The sequence below is a fragment of the Bombina bombina genome, chromosome 4 (assembly GCF_027579735.1).
Source record: "Bombina bombina isolate aBomBom1 chromosome 4, aBomBom1.pri, whole genome shotgun sequence".
Lineage (NCBI taxonomy): Eukaryota > Metazoa > Chordata > Amphibia > Anura > Bombinatoridae > Bombina > Bombina bombina.
In genome coordinates this window covers 38,275,784-38,295,906 of record NC_069502.1, presented here as the reverse complement: position 1 = coordinate 38,295,906, position 20,123 = coordinate 38,275,784, and the positions used below count along the sequence as shown (strand labels likewise).

Genomic DNA, 20,123 nt, shown 5'->3' with positions numbered 1-20,123 from the left:
GTAAGTAATCTACAGGCTCTCTCACTATATATACACAGTACATGGGGTTACAGTAAGTAATCTACAGGCTCTCTCACTTTATATACACAGTGCATGGGGTTACAGTAAGTAATCTACAGGCTCTCTCACTATATATACACAGTACATGGGGTTACAGTAAGTAATCTACAGGCTCTCTCACTATATATACACAGTACATGGGGTTACAGTAAGTGATCTACAGGCTCTCTCACTATATATACACAGTACATGGGGTTACAGTAAGTAATCTACAGGCTCTCTCACTATATATACACAGTACATGGGGTTACAGTAAGTAATCTACAGGCTCTCTCACTATATATACACAGTACATGGGGTTACAGTAAGTAATCTACAGGCTCTCTCACTATATATACACAGTACATGGGGTTACAGTAAGTAATCTACAGGCTCTCTCACTATATATACACAGTACATGGGGTTACAGTAAGTGAATCTACAGGCTCTCTCACTATATATACACAGTACATGGGGTTACAGTAAGTGATCTACAGGCTCTCTCACTATATATACACAGTACATGGGGTTACAGTAAGTAATCTACAGGCTCTCTCACTATATATACACAGTACATGGGGTTACAGTAAGTGATCTACAGGCTCTCTCACAATATATACACAGTACATGGGGTTACAGTAAGTAATCTACAGGCTCTCTCACTATATATACACAGTACATGGGGTTACAGTAAGTAATCTACAGGCTCTCTCACTATATATACACAGTACATGGGGTTACAGTAAGTAATCTACAGGCTCTCTCACTATATATACACAGTACATGGGGTTACAGTAAGTAATCTACAGGCTCTCTCACTATATATACACAGTACATGGGGTTACAGTAAGTAATCTACAGGCTCTCTCACTATATATACACAGTACATGGGGTTACAGTAAGTAATCTACAGGCTCTCTCACTATATATACACAGTACATGGGGTTACAGTAAGTAATCTACAGGCTCTCTCACTATATATACACAGTACATGGGGTTACAGTAAGTAATCTACAGGCTCTCTCACTATATATACACAGTACATGGGGTTACAGTAAGTAATCTACAGGCTCTCTCACTATATATACACAGTGCATGGGGTTACAGTAAGTAATCTACAGGCTCTCTCACTATATATACACAGTACATGGGGTTACAGTAAGTAATCTACAGGCTCTCTCACTATATATACACAGTACATGGGGTTACAGTAAGTAATCTACAGGCTCTCTCACTATATATACACAGTACATGGGGTTACAGTAAGTAATCTACAGGCTCTCTCACTATATATACACAGTGCATGGGGTTACAGTAAGTAATCTACAGGCTCTCTCACTATATATACACAGTACATGGGGTTACAGTAAGCTGATCTACAGGCTCTCTCACTATATATACACAGTGCATGGGGTTACAGTAAGTAATCTACAGGCTCTCTCACTATATATACACAGTACATGGGGTTACAGTAAGTGATCTACAGGCTCTCTCACTATATATACACAGTACATGGGGTTACAGTAAGTAATCTACAGGCTCTCCTTACTATGTATACACAGTACATGGGGTTACAGTAAGTAATCTACAGGCTCTCTCACTATATATACACAGTACATGGGGTTACAGTAAGTAATCTACAGGCTCTCTCACTATATATACACAGTACATGGGGTTACAGTAAGTAATCTACAGGCTCTCTCACTATATATACACAGTACATGGGGTTACAGTAAGTAATCTACAGGCTCTCTCACTATATATACACAGTGCATGGGGTTACAGTAAGTAATCTACAGGCTCTCTCATTGTATATACACAGTGCATGGGGTTACAGTAAGTAATCTACAGGCTCTCTCACTATATATACACAGTACATGGGGTTACAGTAAGTAATCTACAGGCTCTCTCACTATATATACACAGTACATGGGGTTACAGTAAGTAATCTACAGGCTCTCTCACTATATATACACAGTACATGGGGTTACAGTAAGTAATCTACAGGCTCTCTCATTGTATATACACAGTGCATGGGGTTACAGTAAGTAATCTACAGGCTCTCTCACTATATATACACAGTACATGGGGTTACAGTAAGTAATGTACAGGCTCTCTCACTATATATACACAGTACATGGGGTTACAGTAAGTGATCTACAGGCTCTCTCACTATATATACACAGTACATGGGGTTACAGTAAGTAATCTACAGGCTCTCTCACTATATATACACAGTACATGGGGTTACAGTAAGTAATCTACAGGCTCTCTCACTATATATACACAGTACATGGGGTTACAGTAAGTAATCTACAGGCTCTCTCATCTGTATATACACAGTGCATGGGGTTACAGTAAGTAATCTACAGGCTCTCTCACTATATATACACAGTACATGGGGTTACAGTAAGTAATCTACAGGCTCTCTCACTATATATACACAGTACATGGGGTTACAGTAAGTGATCTACAGGCTCTCTCACTATATATACACAGTACATGGGGTTACAGTAAGTAATCTACAGGCTCTCTCACTATATATACACAGTACATGGGGTTACAGTAAGTGATCTACAGACTCTCTCACTATATATACACAGTACATGGGGTTACAGTAAGTAATCTACATGCTCTCTCACTATATATACACAGTACATGGGGTTACAGTAAGTAATCTACAGGCTCTCTCACTATATATACACAGTACATGGGGTTACAGTAAGTAATCTACAGGCTCTCTCACTATATATACACAGTGCATGGGGTTACAGTAAGTAATCTACAGGCTCTCTCACTATATATACACAGTGCATGGGGTTACAGTAAGTAATCTACAGGCTCTCTCACTATATATACACAGTACATGGGGTTACAGTAAGTAATCTACAGGCTCTCTCACTGTATATACACAGTACATGGGGTTACAGTAAGTAATCTACAGGCTCTCTCACTATATATACACAGTACATGGGGTTACAGTAAGTAATCTACAGGCTCTCTCACTATATATACACAGTACAGGGGTTTACAGTAAGTAATCTACAGGCTCTCTCACTAAATATACACAGTGCATGGGGTTACAGTAAGTAATCTACAGGCTCTCTCACTATATATACACAGTGCATGGGGTTACAGTAAGTAATCTACAGGCTCTCTCACTATATATACACAGTGCATGGGGTTACAGTAAGTAATCTACAGGCTCTCTCACTATATATACACAGTACATGGGGTTACAGTAAGTAATCTACAGGCTCTCTCACTATATATACACAGTACATGGGGTTACAGTAAGTAATCTACAGGCTCTCTCACTATATATACACAGTACATGGGGTTACAGTAAGTAATCTACAGGCTCTCTCACTATATATACACAGTACATGGGGTTACAGTAAGTAATCTACAGGCTCTCTCACTATATATACACAGTACATGGGGTTACAGTAAGTAATCTACAGGCTCTCTCACTGTATATACACAGTGCATGGGGTTACAGTAAGTAATCTACAGGCTCTCTCACTATATATACACAGTACATGGGGTTACAGTAAGTAATCTACAGGCTCTCTCACTATATATACACAGTACATGGGGTTACAGTAAGTAATCTACAGGCTCTCTCACTATATATACACAGTACATGGGGTTACAGTAAGTAATCTACAGGCTCTCTCACTTGTATATACACAGTGCATGGGGTTACAGTAAGTAATCTACAGGCTCTCTCACTATATATACACAGTACATGGGGTTACAGTAAGTAATGTACAGGCTCTCTCACTATATATACACAGTACATGGGGTTACAGTAAGTGATCTACAGGCTCTCTCACTATATATACACAGTACATGGGGTTACAGTAAGTAATCTACAGGCTCTCTCACTATATATACACAGTACATGGGGTTACAGTAAGTAATCTACAGGCTCTCTCACTATATATACACAGTACATGGGGTTACAGTAAGTAATCTACAGGCTCTCTCATTGTATATACACAGTGCATGGGGTTACAGTAAGTAATCTACAGGCTCTCTCACTATATATACACAGTACATGGGGTTACAGTAAGTAATCTACAGGCTCTCTCACTATATATACACAGTACATGGGGTTACAGTAAGTGATCTACAGGCTCTCTCACTATATATACACAGTACATGGGGTTACAGTAAGTAATCTACAGGCTCTCTCACTATATATACACAGTACATGGGGTTACAGTAAGTGATCTACAGACTCTCTCACTATATATACACAGTACATGGGGTTACAGTAAGTAATCTACATGCTCTCTCACTATATATACACAGTACATGGGGTTACAGTAAGTAATCTACAGGCTCTCTCACTATATATACACAGTACATGGGGTTACAGTAAGTAATCTACAGGCTCTCTCACTATATATACACAGTGCATGGGGTTACAGTAAGTAATCTACAGGCTCTCTCACTATATATACACAGTGCATGGGGTTACAGTAAGTAATCTACAGGCTCTCTCACTATATATACACAGTACATGGGGTTACAGTAAGTAATCTACAGGCTCTCTCACTGTATATACACAGTACATGGGGTTACAGTAAGTAATCTACAGGCTCTCTCACTATATATACACAGTACATGGGGTTACAGTAAGTAATCTACAGGCTCTCTCACTATATATACACAGTACATGGGGTTACAGTAAGTAATCTACAGGCTCTCTCACTAAATATACACAGTGCATGGGGTTACAGTAAGTAATCTACAGGCTCTCTCACTATATATACACAGTGCATGGGGTTACAGTAAGTAATCTACAGGCTCTCTCACTATATATACACAGTGCATGGGGTTACAGTAAGTAATCTACAGGCTCTCTCACTATATATACACAGTACATGGGGTTACAGTAAGTAATCTACAGGCTCTCTCACTATATATACACAGTACATGGGGTTACAGTAAGTAATCTACAGGCTCTCTCACTATATATACACAGTACATGGGGTTACAGTAAGTAATCTACAGGCTCTCTCACTATATATACACAGTACATGGGGTTACAGTAAGTGATCTACAGGCTCTCTCACTATATATACACAGTACATGGGGTTACAGTAAGTAATCTACAGGCTCTCACTATATATACACAGTACATGGGGTTACAGTAAGTAATCTACAGGCTCTCTCACTATATATACACAGTACATGGGGTTACAGTAAGTAATCTACAGGCTCTCTCACTGTATATACACAGTACATGGGGTTACAGTAAGTAATCTACAGGCTCTCTCACTATATATACACAGTACATGGGGTTACAGTAAGTAATCTACAGGCTCTCTCACTATATATACACAGTACATGGGGTTACAGTAAGTGATCTACAGGCTCTCTCACTATATATACACAGTGCATGGGGTTACAGTAAGTAATCTACAGGCTCTCTCACTATATATACACAGTGCATGGGGTTACAGTAAGTAATCTACAGGCTCTCTCACTATATATACACAATGCATGGGGTTACAGTAAGTAATCTACAGGCTCTCTCACTATATATACACAGTACATGGGGTTACAGTAAGTGATCTACAGGCTCTCTCACTATATATACACAGTGCATGGGGTTACAGTAAGTAATCTACATGCTCTCTCGCTATATATACACAGTACATGGGGTTACAGTAAGTAATCTATAGGCTCTCTCACTATATATACACAATACATGGGGTTACAGTAAGTAATCTACAGGCTCTCTCACTATATATACACAGTACATGGGGTTACAGTAAGTAATCTACAGGCTCTCTCACTATATATACACAGTACATGGGGTTACAGTAAGTAATCTACAGGCTCTCTCACTATATATACACAGTACATGGGGTTACAGTAAGTAATCTACAGGCTCTCTCACTGTATATACACAGTGCATGGGGTTACAGTAAGTAATCTACAGGCTCTCTCACTATATATACACAGTACATGGGGTTACAGTAAGTGATCTACAGGCTCTCTCACTATATATACACAGTACATGGGGTTACAGTAAGTAATCTACAGGCTCTCTCACTATATATATACAGTACATGGGGTTACAGTATGTAATCTACAGGCTCTCTCACTATATATACACAGTACATGGGGTTACAGTAAGTAATCTACAGGCTCTCTCACTATATATACACAGTACATGGGGTTACAGTAAGTAATCTACAGGCTCTCTCACTATATATACACAGTGCATGGGGTTACTAGTAAGTAATCTACAGGCTCTCTCACTATATATACACAGTGCATGGGGTTACAGTAAGTAATCTACAGGCTCTCTCACTATATATACACAGTGCATGGGGTTACAGTAAGTAATCTACAGGCTCTCTCACTATATATACACAGTACATGGGGTTACAGTAAGTAATCTACAGGCTCTCTCACTATATATACACAGTACATGGAGTTACAGTAAGTAATCTACAGGCTCTCTCACTATATATACACAGTACATGGGGTTACAGTAAGTAATCTACAGGCTCTCTCACTATATATACACAGTACATGGGGTTACAGTAAGTAATCTACAGGCTCTCTCACTATATATACACAGTACATGGGGTTACAGTAAGTAATCTACAGGCTCTTTCACTATATATACACAGTACATGGGGTTACAGTAAGTGATCTATAGGCTCTCTCACTATATATACACAGTACATGGGGTTACAGTAAGTAATCTACAGGCTCTCTCACTATATATACACAGTACATGGGGTTACAGTAAGTAATCTACAGGCTCTCTCACTATATATACACAGTACATGGGGTTACAGTAAGTAATCTACAGGCTCTCTCACTATATATACTCAGTACATGGGGTTACAGTAAGTAATCTACAGGCTCTCTCACTATATATACACAGTACATGGGGTTACAGTAAGTGATCTACAGGCTCTCTCACTATATATACACAGTGCATGGGGTTACAGTAAGTAATCTACAGGCTCTCTCACTATATATACACAGTACATGGGGTTACAGTAAGTAATCTACAGGCTCTCTCACTATATATACACAGTGCATGGGGTTACAGTAAGTAATCTACAGGCTCTCTCACTATATATACACAGTACATGGGGTTACAGTAAGTAATCTACAGGCTCTCTCACTATATATACACAGTGCATGGGGTTACAGTAAGTAATCTACAGGCTCTCTCACTATATATACACAGTACATGGGGTTACAGTAAGTAATCTACAGGCTCTCTCACTATATATACACAGTACATGGGGTTACAGTAAGTAATCTACAGGCTCTCTCACTATATATACACAGTACATGGGGTTACAGTAAGTGATCTACAGGCTCTCTCACTATATATACACAGTACATGGGGTTGCAGTAAGTAATCTACAGGCTCTCTCACTATATATACACAGTACATGGGGTTACAGTAAGTAATCTACAGGCTCTCTCACTATATATACACAGTGCATGGGGTTACAGTAAGTGATCTACAGGTTCTCTCACTATATATACACAGTTCATGGGGTTACAGTAAGTGATCTACAGGCTCTCTCACTATATATACACAGTACATGGGGTTACAGTAAGTAATCTACAGGCTCTCTCACTATATATACACAGTACATGGGGTTACAGTAAGTGATCTACATGCTCTCTCACTATATATACACAGTACATGGGGTTACAGTAAGTAATCTACAGGCTCTCTCACTATATATACACAGTACATGGGGTTACAGTAAGTAATCTACAGGCTCTCTCACTATATATACACAGTACATGGGGTTACAGTAAGTAATCTACAGGCTCTCTCACTATATATATACAGTGCATGGGGTTACAGTAAGTAATCTACAGGATCTCTCACTATATATACACAGTGCATGGGGTTACAGTAAGTAATCTACAGGCTCTCTCACTATATATACACAGTACATGGGGTTACAGTAAGTAATCTACAGGCTCTCTCACTATATATACACAGTGCATGGGGTTACAGTAAGTAATCTACAGGCTCTCTCACTATATATACACAGTGCATGGGGTTACAGTAAGTAATCTACAGGCTCTCTCACTATATATACACAGTACATGGGGTTACAGTAAGTGATCTACAGGCTCTCTCACTATATATACACAGTACATGGGGTTACAGTAAGTAATCTACAGGCTCTCTCACTATATATACACAGTACATGGGGTTACAGTAAGTAATCTACAGGCTCTCTCACTATATATACACAGTACATGGGGTTACAGTAAGTAATCTACAGGCTCTCTCACTATATATACACAGTACATGGGGTTACAGTAAGTAATCTACATGCTCTCTCACTATATATATACACAGTGCATGGGGTTACAGTAAGTAATCTACATGCTCTCTCACTATATATACACAGTGCATGGGGTTACAGTAAGTAATCTACAGGCTCTCTCACTATATATACACAGTGCATGGGGTTACAGTAAGTAATCTACAGGCTCTCTCACTATATATACACAGTACATGGGGTTACAGTAAGTAATCTACAGGCTCTCTCACTGTATATACACAGTACATGGGGTTACAGTAAGTAATCTACAGGCTCTCTCACTATATATACACAGTGCATGGGGTTACAGTAAGTAATCTACAGGCTCTCTCACTATATATACACAGTGCATGGGGTTACAGTAAGTAATCTACAGGCTCTCTCACTATATATACACAGTACATGGGGTTACAGTAAGTAATCTACAGGCTCTCTCACTATATATACACAGTGCATGGGGTTACAGTAAGTAATCTACATGCTCTCTCACTATATATACACAGTGCATGGGGTTACAGTAAGTAATCTACAGGCTCTCTCACTATATATACACAGTACATGGGGTTACAGTAAGTAATCTACAGGCTCTCTCACTATATATACACAGTGCATGGGGTTGCAGTAAGTAATCTACAGGCTCTCTCACTATATATACACAGTACATGGGGTTACAGTAAGTAATCTACAGGCTCTCTCACTATATATACACAGTGCATGGGGTTACAGTAAGTAATCTACAGGCTCTCTCACTATATATACACAGTGCATGGGGTTACAGTAAGTAATCTACAGGCTCTCTCACTATATATACACAGTACATGGGGTTACAGTAAGTAATCTACAGGCTCTCTCACTGTATATACACAGTGCATGGGGTTACAGTAAGTAATCTACAGGCTCTCTCACTATATATACACAGTGCATGGGGTTACAGTAAGTAATCTACAGGCTCTCTCACTATATATACACAGTGCATGGGGTTACAGTAAGTAATCTACAGACTCTCTCACTATATATACACAGTACATGGGGTTACAGTAAGTAATCTACAGGCTCTCTCACTGTATATACACAGTGCATGGGGTTACAGTAAGTAATCTACATGCTCTCTCACTATATATACACAGTGCATGGGGTTACAGTAAGTAATCTACAGGCTCTCTCACTATATATACACAGTGCATGGGGTTACAGTAAGTAATCTACAGGCTCTCTCACTATATATACACAGTGCATGGGGTTACAGTAAGTAATCTACAGGCTCTCTCACTATATATACACAGTACATGGGGTTAAAGTAAGTAATCTACAGGCTCTCTCACTATATATACACAGTGCATGGGGTTACAGTAAGTAATCTACAGGCTCTCTCACTATATATACACAGTGCATGGGGTTACAGTAAGTAATCTACAGGCTCTCTCACTATATATACACAGTGCATGGGGTTACAGTAAGTAATCTACAGGCTCTCTCACTATATATACACAGTGCATGGGGTTACAGTAAGTAATCTACAGGCTCTCTCACTATATATACACAGTACATGGGGTTACAGTAAGTAATCTACAGGCTCTCTCACTATATATACACAGTACATGGGGTTACAGTAAGTAATCTACAGGCTCTCTCACTATATATATACACAGTACATGGGGTTACAGTAAGTAATCTACAGGCTCTCTCACTATATATACACAGTACATGGGGTTACAGTAAGTAATCTACAGGCTCTCTCACTATATATACACAGTGCATGGAGTTACAGTAAGTAATCTACAGGCTCTCTCACTATATATACACAGTGCATGGGGTTACAGTGAGTAATCTACAGGCTCTCTCACTATATATACACAGTGCATGGGGTTACAGTAAGTAATCTACAGGCTCTCTCACTATATATACACAGTACATGGGGTTACAGTAAGTAATCTACAGGCTCTCTCACTATATATACACAGTGCATGGAGTTACAGTAAGTAATCTACAGGCTCTCTCACTATATATACACAGTACATGGGGTTACAGTAAGTAATCTACAGGCTCTCTCACTATATATACACAGTACATGGGGTTACAGTAAGTAATCTACAGGCTCTCTCACTATATATACACAGTACATGGGGTTACAGTAAGTAATCTACTGGCTCTCTCACTATATATACACAGTACATGGGGTTACAGTAAGTGATCTACAGGCTCTCTCACTATATATACACAGTGCATGGGGTTACAGTAAGTAATCTACAGGCTCTCTCACTATATATACACAGTGCATGGTGTTACAGTAAGTAATCTACAGGCTCTCTCACTATATATACACAGTACATGGGGTTACAGTAAGTAATCTACAGGCTCTCTCACTATATATACACAGTACATGGGGTTACAGTAAGTAATCTACAGGCTCTCTCACTATATATACACAGTACATGGGGTTACAGTAAGTAATCTACAGGCTCTCTCACTATATATACACAGTACATGGGGTTACAGTAAGTAATCTACAGGCTCTCTCACTATATATACACAGTACATGGGGTTACAGTAAGTGATCTACAGACTCTCTCACTATATATACACAGTACATGGGGTTACAGTAAGTAATCTACAGGCTCTCTCACTATATATACACAGTACATGGGGTTACAGTAAGTGATCTACAGACTCTCTCACTATATATACACAGTACATGGGGTTACAGTAAGTAATCTACAGGCTCTCTCACTATATATACACAGTACATGGGGTTACAGTAAGTAATCTACAGGCTCTCTCACTATATATACACAGTGCATGGGGTTACAGTAAGTAATCTACAGGCTCTCTCACTATATATACACAGTGCATGGGGTTACAGTAAGTAATCTACAGGCTCTCTCACTATATATACACAGTGCATGGGGTTACAGTAAGTAATCTACAGGCTCTCTCACTATATATACACAGTACATGGGGTTACAGTAAGTGATCTACAGGCTCTCTCACTATATATACACAGTACATGGGGTTACAGTAAGTGATCTACAGGCTCTCTCACTATATATACACAGTACATGGGGTTACAGTAAGTGATCTACAGGCTCTCTCACTATATATACACAGTACATGGGGTTACAGTAAGTAATCTACAGGCTCTCTCACTATATATACACAGTACATGGGGTTTCAGTAAGTGATCTACAGGCTCTCTCACTATATATACACAGTACATGGGGTTACCAGCTAATTTCTTTTTAGATTTTACAACCCCAATTCCGAAAAAGTTGGTACAGTTTGGGAAGTGCAAAAAAACCTAACAAAAAGAGTAATTTGCAAATTAAATTCACCCTGTACTATACTAAAAAACACATTATTAACATATTTGTCTAGATTACAAGTGTTGCGGTACGGCTTTTAACGCTGAAAAAAGGAATGCATATTACGAGTCGTGTTGGTATAGCTGTACTGCAAGCATTTTAGCCTGTAATGCAACGTCCATTCCACACTGAAAAAAATTACGTTTTTGTGTGAGATTTTCATAGCGCCAATATCACAGGTTGTGCGTTCAGGCTAAAATGCTTGCATTACAGCCTATGCCGATACGATCCATACCGCCATCTGAGAGCAGATGCTAAACAAAATGTTTCACAAAACTCATACACTAATACCCATAAACTACTTATTAACCCCTAATCTGCCACACACCCACATCGCGACTATTAAATAAACCTAATAACCCCTAATCTGCCGCCCACATCGCCAACACTATTTAAATATATTAAGCCCTAATCCGCCCCGCTCCCCGACATCACTGCAACTATAATAAAGTTATTAACGCCCAAACCCTGGCCTCCCACATAACTGACAGGAAATAAACCTATTAACCCCTAAACCGCTGGACCCCCACATTGCAAAACACTAAATTAAACTACTAACCCCTAAACCTAACACCCCCTAACTTTAAATTAAAATTATAATATAAGTATATTTAAATAAATTAAAACTTACCTGTGAAATTAAAATATACCTAACATTAAACTATAAATTAACCTAAAATAACTATTCTAATAAAATAACACTAACACTACGAAAAAAGTAAAAATATCTAAAATTACAAAAAATAATAAACACTAAGCTTACAAAAAATAATAAACGAAATTATCAAAAATAAAAACAATTACACCTAATCTAATAGCCTTATAAAAATAAAAAAGCCCCCCCACCCCCCCCCCAAAAAACCCACACACCCTAGCAGGAATGTAAAGTTTAGGAGCCGGACCATTTTAGGTTCAGAACCCTGGATAGCGCTCGTTTATTGGTGGCAACATTTATGCCACCAATAAGCAAACATAACCCAGGTTCTGAACCAAAAATGGGCTGGCTCCTAAGCTTTACATTCCTGCTTTTTAAATAAAGATAGCAAGAGAACTAATAAAAAATGATGATAGGAGTAAATTAGAAAGTTGCTTTAAATTGCATGCTCTATATGAATTATGAAAGAAAAAAAATTGGGTTTAGTATCCCTTTAATGCAGAAAGATATGTTGCAGTCATCAGATGTGAAATGAGTGTATATTTTCAAAAATACATTAAATTCACAAAGTAAAACAACAAATAATGTGTTACTAATGTGTTTTTAATATAGTACAGGGTGAAAATAATTTTCAAATGACTCTTTTAGTTTATTTTTCTGCATTTCCCAGACTGTCCCAACGTTTTGTTCATGTAAAATTGTTACAGTATGGTTTGTTTATAAAAATATATCAAATTGATTAAACACTGTAGTGATCTGCAGTTCTGGAATAAACATGCATTTGTATGAATTAAGGGAAACAGTATTTATTTTCCTAGCAATAAGGAATTAAATTGCTAACTCGGTTTAAACATGTTCTCTCAACTTTTACTCTTAACACAATCATATAATGCCCATCTAGTCATGCAAACCTTGCATTTAGTACCAACTACATAACCAAATGCATGTTACATACGCCCTATAATTCCTAACATGTCATACACTCACGATCTGATAAAGAGCTTAGTGCTCTATGCATTTCTAGTTCCATAGGAAAGCGTATTAGCTTTTATCCAATTAAGTGTAAGAAAACCTGCTTTTCTGCTCATATCATGGTCATAATTTCACAGAGACATGCTCGTTATTGGTTGGAATGACAGGAAAATAAAGCCAAAAGCCAAATGAATTGAACTTAAAGCTTTGGCTTGGCAAACTCTAGTTGATTGGTTTGTGTCTCTTGTGTGCAGTTATAGTGCACATACACAAAATGTTATCACTTGTGCTAGAAAGGGCTAGATTTATCAAGCCCCTGCGGCAGCAAGTTCTCACAAGAACTTGCTCGCCGCGATTTATCAAGTAGCGTTCACCAGACCGCTGCTTCCCTAAATTCTTCACCACCTCTATTGTGGCGAAATTAAATTTCCTCGGTCGAGTCCGACCAAGGAGATTGACAGCTCCTGCCCACGCGTGATTGGCTGTGCGCGGGCAGGGGCCGGGATTGCACGCGAGCGCAATATTGCGCTCGTGTGCAATGTTAATTACCTGCGGGTAATTTCGCCCCGCCACAGGCGAGCTGAGGCCTCATCGTTGCTAAATCTAGCCCATAGTGTAGTATTAGTGCGTGACCCTCTGTATATGTGTGGGTCATTGGGTTTACAGACAAGGTATCTTTCTGTGATTTGCTCCTGTGCCTTGGTCACTTACATATGTTTCCTGCCACAGAACTGCTTCCTGGAGTGTGCATATCAGTACGATGATGACGGTTACCAGTCCTACTGTACCATATGCTGCGGAGGACGGGAGGTGCTAATGTGCGGAAATAACAACTGCTGCAGGTGAGATGACCCCAGAAGGTACTCGGCACTGTAGGTGTATATGTCCTGATGCCAAGCAGACTGCTTCATTCATAGCAATATTTGTTATTGGGTTTCATAAAAAGTCATGTTCTGCACGGGTTAATTAGACAGCTGCTCTTGACAAGCGGAGTGCTCACTGTTGTCTGTGTAGCAAAGAGCTCTAAATGGGAATTAAAGGGACAGAATACACCAATTTTAACTGCATGTAATAGACACTACTATAAAGAATAATATGCACAGATACTGATATCAAAATCCAGTCTAAAACCGTTTATAAACTTACTTAGAAGCTCCCAGTTTAGTTCTGTTGAAAAGATTAGCTAGAACACCCACTGCAAGAGGTTATATAGCAAGAAAAAGCAGACACTCCCCCCTCCCCCTTCTTCTACAAATGAAAAGACCCTTTGCACAAACAGGAGCAAGCTGCAGTAGGTATACATCAGTATTCTTCTAAAACTTTGGGGCTTGGTTAGGAGTCTGAAAATCAGCGCAATGTTATTTAAAAATAAGCAAAACTATACATTTAAAAAAAGAAAAAAAAGCTGTATAGGCTAAATAAATGGTTCATCTACAAAACATTTATGCAAAGAAAAATCTAGTGTAAAATGTCCCTTTAAAGCTGGTTTACATGTAGATTATTATGCCAAATGTATTAATAAGGCTGCTTACCTTGTAGAAGGAAACTAAGTGTGTGAATGAGGTTGCTGTATCTAAAAAACAGAGTCAAAATTAAACTCATTATTTAAATACAGTGTGCAATTTTAAACAACTTTCCAATTTACGTCATTATAAATTTGCTGTGTTCTATTGCTATCCTTTGATGAAGAGTAAACCTAGGTAGGCTGATAGAAGCTTGGAAGTGTACACAAGTCTTTAGCATTCTATGGCAGCAGTGTTTGCAACTATGTATAACATTGGCATAAACATTGTTGCAAACACTGCTGCCAAATGGCTAAAGACACGTGCACCTAGGATTACTCTTTAACAAAGGACACCAAGAGATCTACATTTTGACTTAACTGTCAGAGTGCTGTGTTAAGGAGGCTTTTGTACATTTATATGAGTGGTGATCATGTGAATGAGACTGCGGTACATATAAAGGAGTGTGAATGAGACTGCAGTACATATGAAGGAGAGTGCCTATGAATGGTATGGTATGTGTAAATGGTACGGTATGTGTGATTGGTACTGTATGTGTGAATGGTACTGTATGTGTGATTGGTACGGTATGTGTGAATGGTACTGTATGTGTGAATGGTACTGTATGTGTGATTGGTACGGTATGTGTGAATGGTACTGCATGTGTGATAGGTACGGTATGTGTGAATGGTACTGTATGTGTGAATGATACGGTATGTGTGATTGGTACTGTATGTGTGATTGGTACTGTATGTGTGAATGGTACTGTATGTGTGATTGGTACTGTATGTGTGATTGGTACTGTATGTGTAAATGGTACTGTATGTGTGATTGGTACTGTATGTGCTACTGCATGTGTGAATGGTACTGTATGTGTGAATGATACAGTATGTGTGAATGGTACTGTATGTGTGATTGGTACGGTATTTGTGATTGGTACTGTATGTGTGAATGGTACTGTATGTGTGATTGGTACGGTATGTGTGAATGGTACTGCATGTGTGATTGGTACGGTATGTGTGAATGGTACTGTATGTGTGAATGATACGGTATGTGTGATTGGTACTGTATGTGTGATTGGTACTGTATGTGTGAATGGTACTGTATGTGTGATTGGTACTGTATGTGTGATTGGTACTGTATGTGTAAATGGTACGGTATTTGTGATTGGTACTGTATGTGTGAATGGTACTGTATGTGTGAATGGTACTGTATGTGTGAATGGTACTGCATGTGTGATTGGTACGGTATGTGTGAATGGTACTGTATGTGTGAATGGTACTGTATGTGTGATTGGTACGGTATGTGTGAATGGTACTGCATGTGTGATTGGTACGGTATGTGTGAATGGTACTGTATGTGTGAATGATACGGTATGTGTGATTGGTACTGTATGTGTAATTGGTACTGTATGTGTGATTGGTACTGTATGTGTGCTTGGTACGATATGTGTGAATGGTACGGTATGTGTGATTGGTACAGTATGTGTGATTGGTACTGCATGTGTGAATGATACGGTATGTGTGATTGGTACTGTATGTGTGAATGGTACTGTATGTGTGATTGGTACTGTATGTGTAAATGGTACTGTATGTGTGAATGGTACTGTATGTGTGAATGGTACTGTATGTGTGATTGGTACTGTATGTGTGAATGGTACGGTATGTGTGAATGGTACGGTATGTGTGATTGGTACTGTATGTGTGATTGGTACTGTATGTGTGAATGGCACGATATGTGTGAATAGTACGTTATGTGTGAATGGTACTGTATGTGTGAATGGTACGGTATGTGTGATTGGTACTGTATTTGTGAATGGTACTGTATGTGTGATTGGTACTGTATGTGTGAATGGTACTGTATGTGTGAATGGTACGGTATGCGTGAATGGTACTGTATGTGTGAATGGTATGTGTGAATGGTACTGTATGTGTGAATGGTACTGTATGTGTGAATGGTATGGTATGTGTGAATGGTACTGTATGTGTGAATGGTATGGTATGTGTGAATGGTACTGTATGTGTGAATGATACGGTATGTGTGATTGGTACTGTATGTGTGATTGGTACTGTATGTGTGAATGGTACTGTATGTGTGATTGGTACTGTATGTGTGATTGGTACTGTATGTGTGAATGGTACTGTATGTGTGATTGGTACGGTATGTGTGAATGGTACTGTATGTGTGAATGGTATGGTATGTGTGATTGGTACGGTATGTGTGAATGGTACTGCATGTGTGATAGGTACGGTATGTGTGATTGGTACGGTATGTGTGAATGGTACTGCATGTGTGATAGGTACGGTATGTGTGAATGGTACTGTATGTGTGAATGATACGGTATGTGTGATTGGTACTGTATGTGTGATTGGTACTGTATGTGTGAATGGTACTGTATGTGTGATTGGTACTGTATGTGTAAATGGTACTGTATGTGTGATTGGTACTGTATGTGCGATTGGTACTGCATGTGTGAATGGTACTGTATGTGTGAATGATACAGTATGTGTGATTGGTACTGTATGTGTGATTGGTACTGTATGTGTGATTGGTACTGTATGTGTAAATGGTACTGTATGTGTAATTGGTACTGTATGTGTGATTGGTACTGTATGTGTGCTTGGTACGATATGTGTGAATGGTACGGTATGTGTGATTGGTACAGTATGTGTGATTGGTACTGCATTTGTGAATGATACGGTATGTGTGATTGGTACTGTATGTGTGAATGGTACTGTATGTGTGATTGGTACTGTATGTGTAAATGGTACTGTATGTGTGAATGGTACTGTATGTGTGAATGGTACTGTATGTGTGATTGGTACTGTATGTGTGAATGGTACGGTATGTGTGAATGGTACGGTATGTGTGATTGGTACGGTATGTGTGATTGGTACTGTATGTGTGAATGGCACGATATGTGTGAATAGTACGTTATGTGTGAATGGTACTGTATGTGTGAATGGTACGGTATGTGTGATTGGTACTGTATTTGTGAATGGTACTGTATGTGTGCTTGGTACGATATGTGTGAATGGTACGGTATGTGTGATTGGTACAGTATGTGTGATTGGTACTGCATTTGTGAATGATACGGTATGTGTGATTGGTACTGTATGTGTGAATGGTACTGTATGTGTGATTGGTACTGTATGTGTAAATGGTACTGTATGTGTGAATGGTACTGTATGTGTGAATGGTACTGTATGTGTGATTGGTACTGTATGTGTGAATGGTACGGTATGTGTGAATGGTACGGTATGTGTGATTGGTACTGTATGTGTGATTGGTACTGTATGTGTGAATGGCACGATATGTGTGAATAGTACGTTATGTGTGAATGGTACTGTATGTGTGAATGGTACGGTATGTGTGATTGGTACTGTATTTGTGAATGGTACTGTATGTGTGATTGGTACTGTATGTGTGAATGGTACGGTATGCGTGAATGGTATGTGTGAATGGTACTGTATGTGTGAATGGTACGGTGTGTGTGATTGGTACTGTATGTGTGAATGGTACTGTATGTGTGATTGGTACTGTATGTGTGAATGGTACTGTATGTGTGAATGGTACGGTATGTGTGAATGGTACTGTATGTGTGAATGGTACTGCATGTGTGAATGGTACTGTATGTGTGATTGGTACTGTATGTGTGATTGGTACTGTATGTGTGAATGGTACTGTATGTGTGAATGGTACTGTATGTGTGAATGGTACGGTATGTGTGAATGGTACTGTATGTGTGAATGGTACTGCATGTGTAAATGGTACTGTATGTGTGATTGGTACTGTGTGTGTGAATGGTACTGTGTGTGTGAATGGTACTGTATGTGTGATTGGTACTGCATGTGTGAATGATACAGTATGTGTGAATGGTACTGTATGTGTGAATGGTATGGTATGTGTGAATGGTACTGTATGTGTGAATGGTACTGTATGTGTGAATGGTACGGTACGTGTGATTGGTACAGTATGTGTGAATGGTACAGTATGTGTGATTGGTACTGCATGTGTGAATGGTACTGTATGTGTGAATGGTACTGTATGTGTGAATGGTACTGTATGTGTGAATGGTACGGTACGTGTGATTGGTACAGTATGTGTGATTGGTACTGTATGTGTGAATGGTACTGCATGTGTAAATGGTACTGTATGTGTGATTGGTACTGTGTGTGTGAATGGTACTGTGTGTGTGAATGGTACTGTATGTGTGATTGGTACTGCATGTGTGAATGATACGGTATGTGTGAATGGTACTGTATGTGTGAATGGTACTGTATGTGTGAATGGTATGGTATGTGTGAATGGTACTGTATGTGTGAATGGTACTGTATGTGTGAATGGTACGGTACGTGTGATTGGTACAGTACGTGTGAATGGTACAGTATGTGTGATTGGTACTGCATGTGTGAATGGTACTGTATGTGTGAATGGTACTGTATGTGTGAATGGTACGGTATGTGTGATTGGTACGGTATGTGTGAATAATACTGTATGTGTGAATGGTGCTGTATGTAGATGTATGTACTGAGTGTATGAATGGAGTATTGATGTAGAGATGAGCTCTTCCTTTTAATTTAATTTATCGGGTGAGTAATTCACCAAATTAAACTTCCTGGCTACTCATTCACCGTGGGGGCTAACGTCCCACATCAGAATTTCTTTTCTGCCTCTCCCCCTGCCCTAGTTCTGCCCCAACCAGGGTTTTAACCTTGTCAGTGTTCACCCAGGTGCTTCTGTGTGGAATGTGTTGACCTGCTTTTGTACATTTATATGAGTGGTGATCATGTGAATGAGACTGCGGTACATATAAAGGAGTGTGAATGAGACTGCAGTACATATGAAGGAGAGTGCCTATGAATGGTATGGTATGTGTAAATGGTACGGTATTTGTGATTGGTACTGTATGTGTGAATGGTACTGTATGTGTGATTGGTACTGTATGTGTAAATGGTACTGTATGTGTAATTGGTACTGTATGTGTGATTGGTACTGTATGTGTGCTTGGTACGATATGTGTGAATGGTACGGTATGTGTGATTGGTACAGTATGTGTGATTGGTACTGCATTTGTGAATGATACGGTATGTGTGATTGGTACTGTATGTGTGAATGGTACTGTATGTGTGATTGGTACTGTATGTGTAAATGGTACTGTATGTGTGAATGGTACTGTATGTGTGAATGGTACTGTATGTGTGATTGGTACTGTATGTGTGAATGGTACGGTATGTGTGAATGGTACGGTATG

At 39.1% G+C, this 20,123-nt stretch overlaps 1 protein-coding gene across 2 annotated transcripts in view; it reads left to right on the top strand.

Moving 5' to 3' along the window:
* LOC128655877 (DNA (cytosine-5)-methyltransferase 3A) overlaps positions 1-20,123 on the top strand; it is an 877,286-nt gene that overhangs the window by 730,418 nt on the left and 126,745 nt on the right. For both annotated transcript variants that reach the window (XM_053709465.1, XM_053709464.1), the window contains exon 14: positions 14,097-14,209. In XM_053709465.1, coding sequence (XP_053565440.1) covers positions 14,097-14,209 — 113 coding nt within the window. The remainder of the gene's footprint in view (positions 1-14,096; positions 14,210-20,123) is intronic.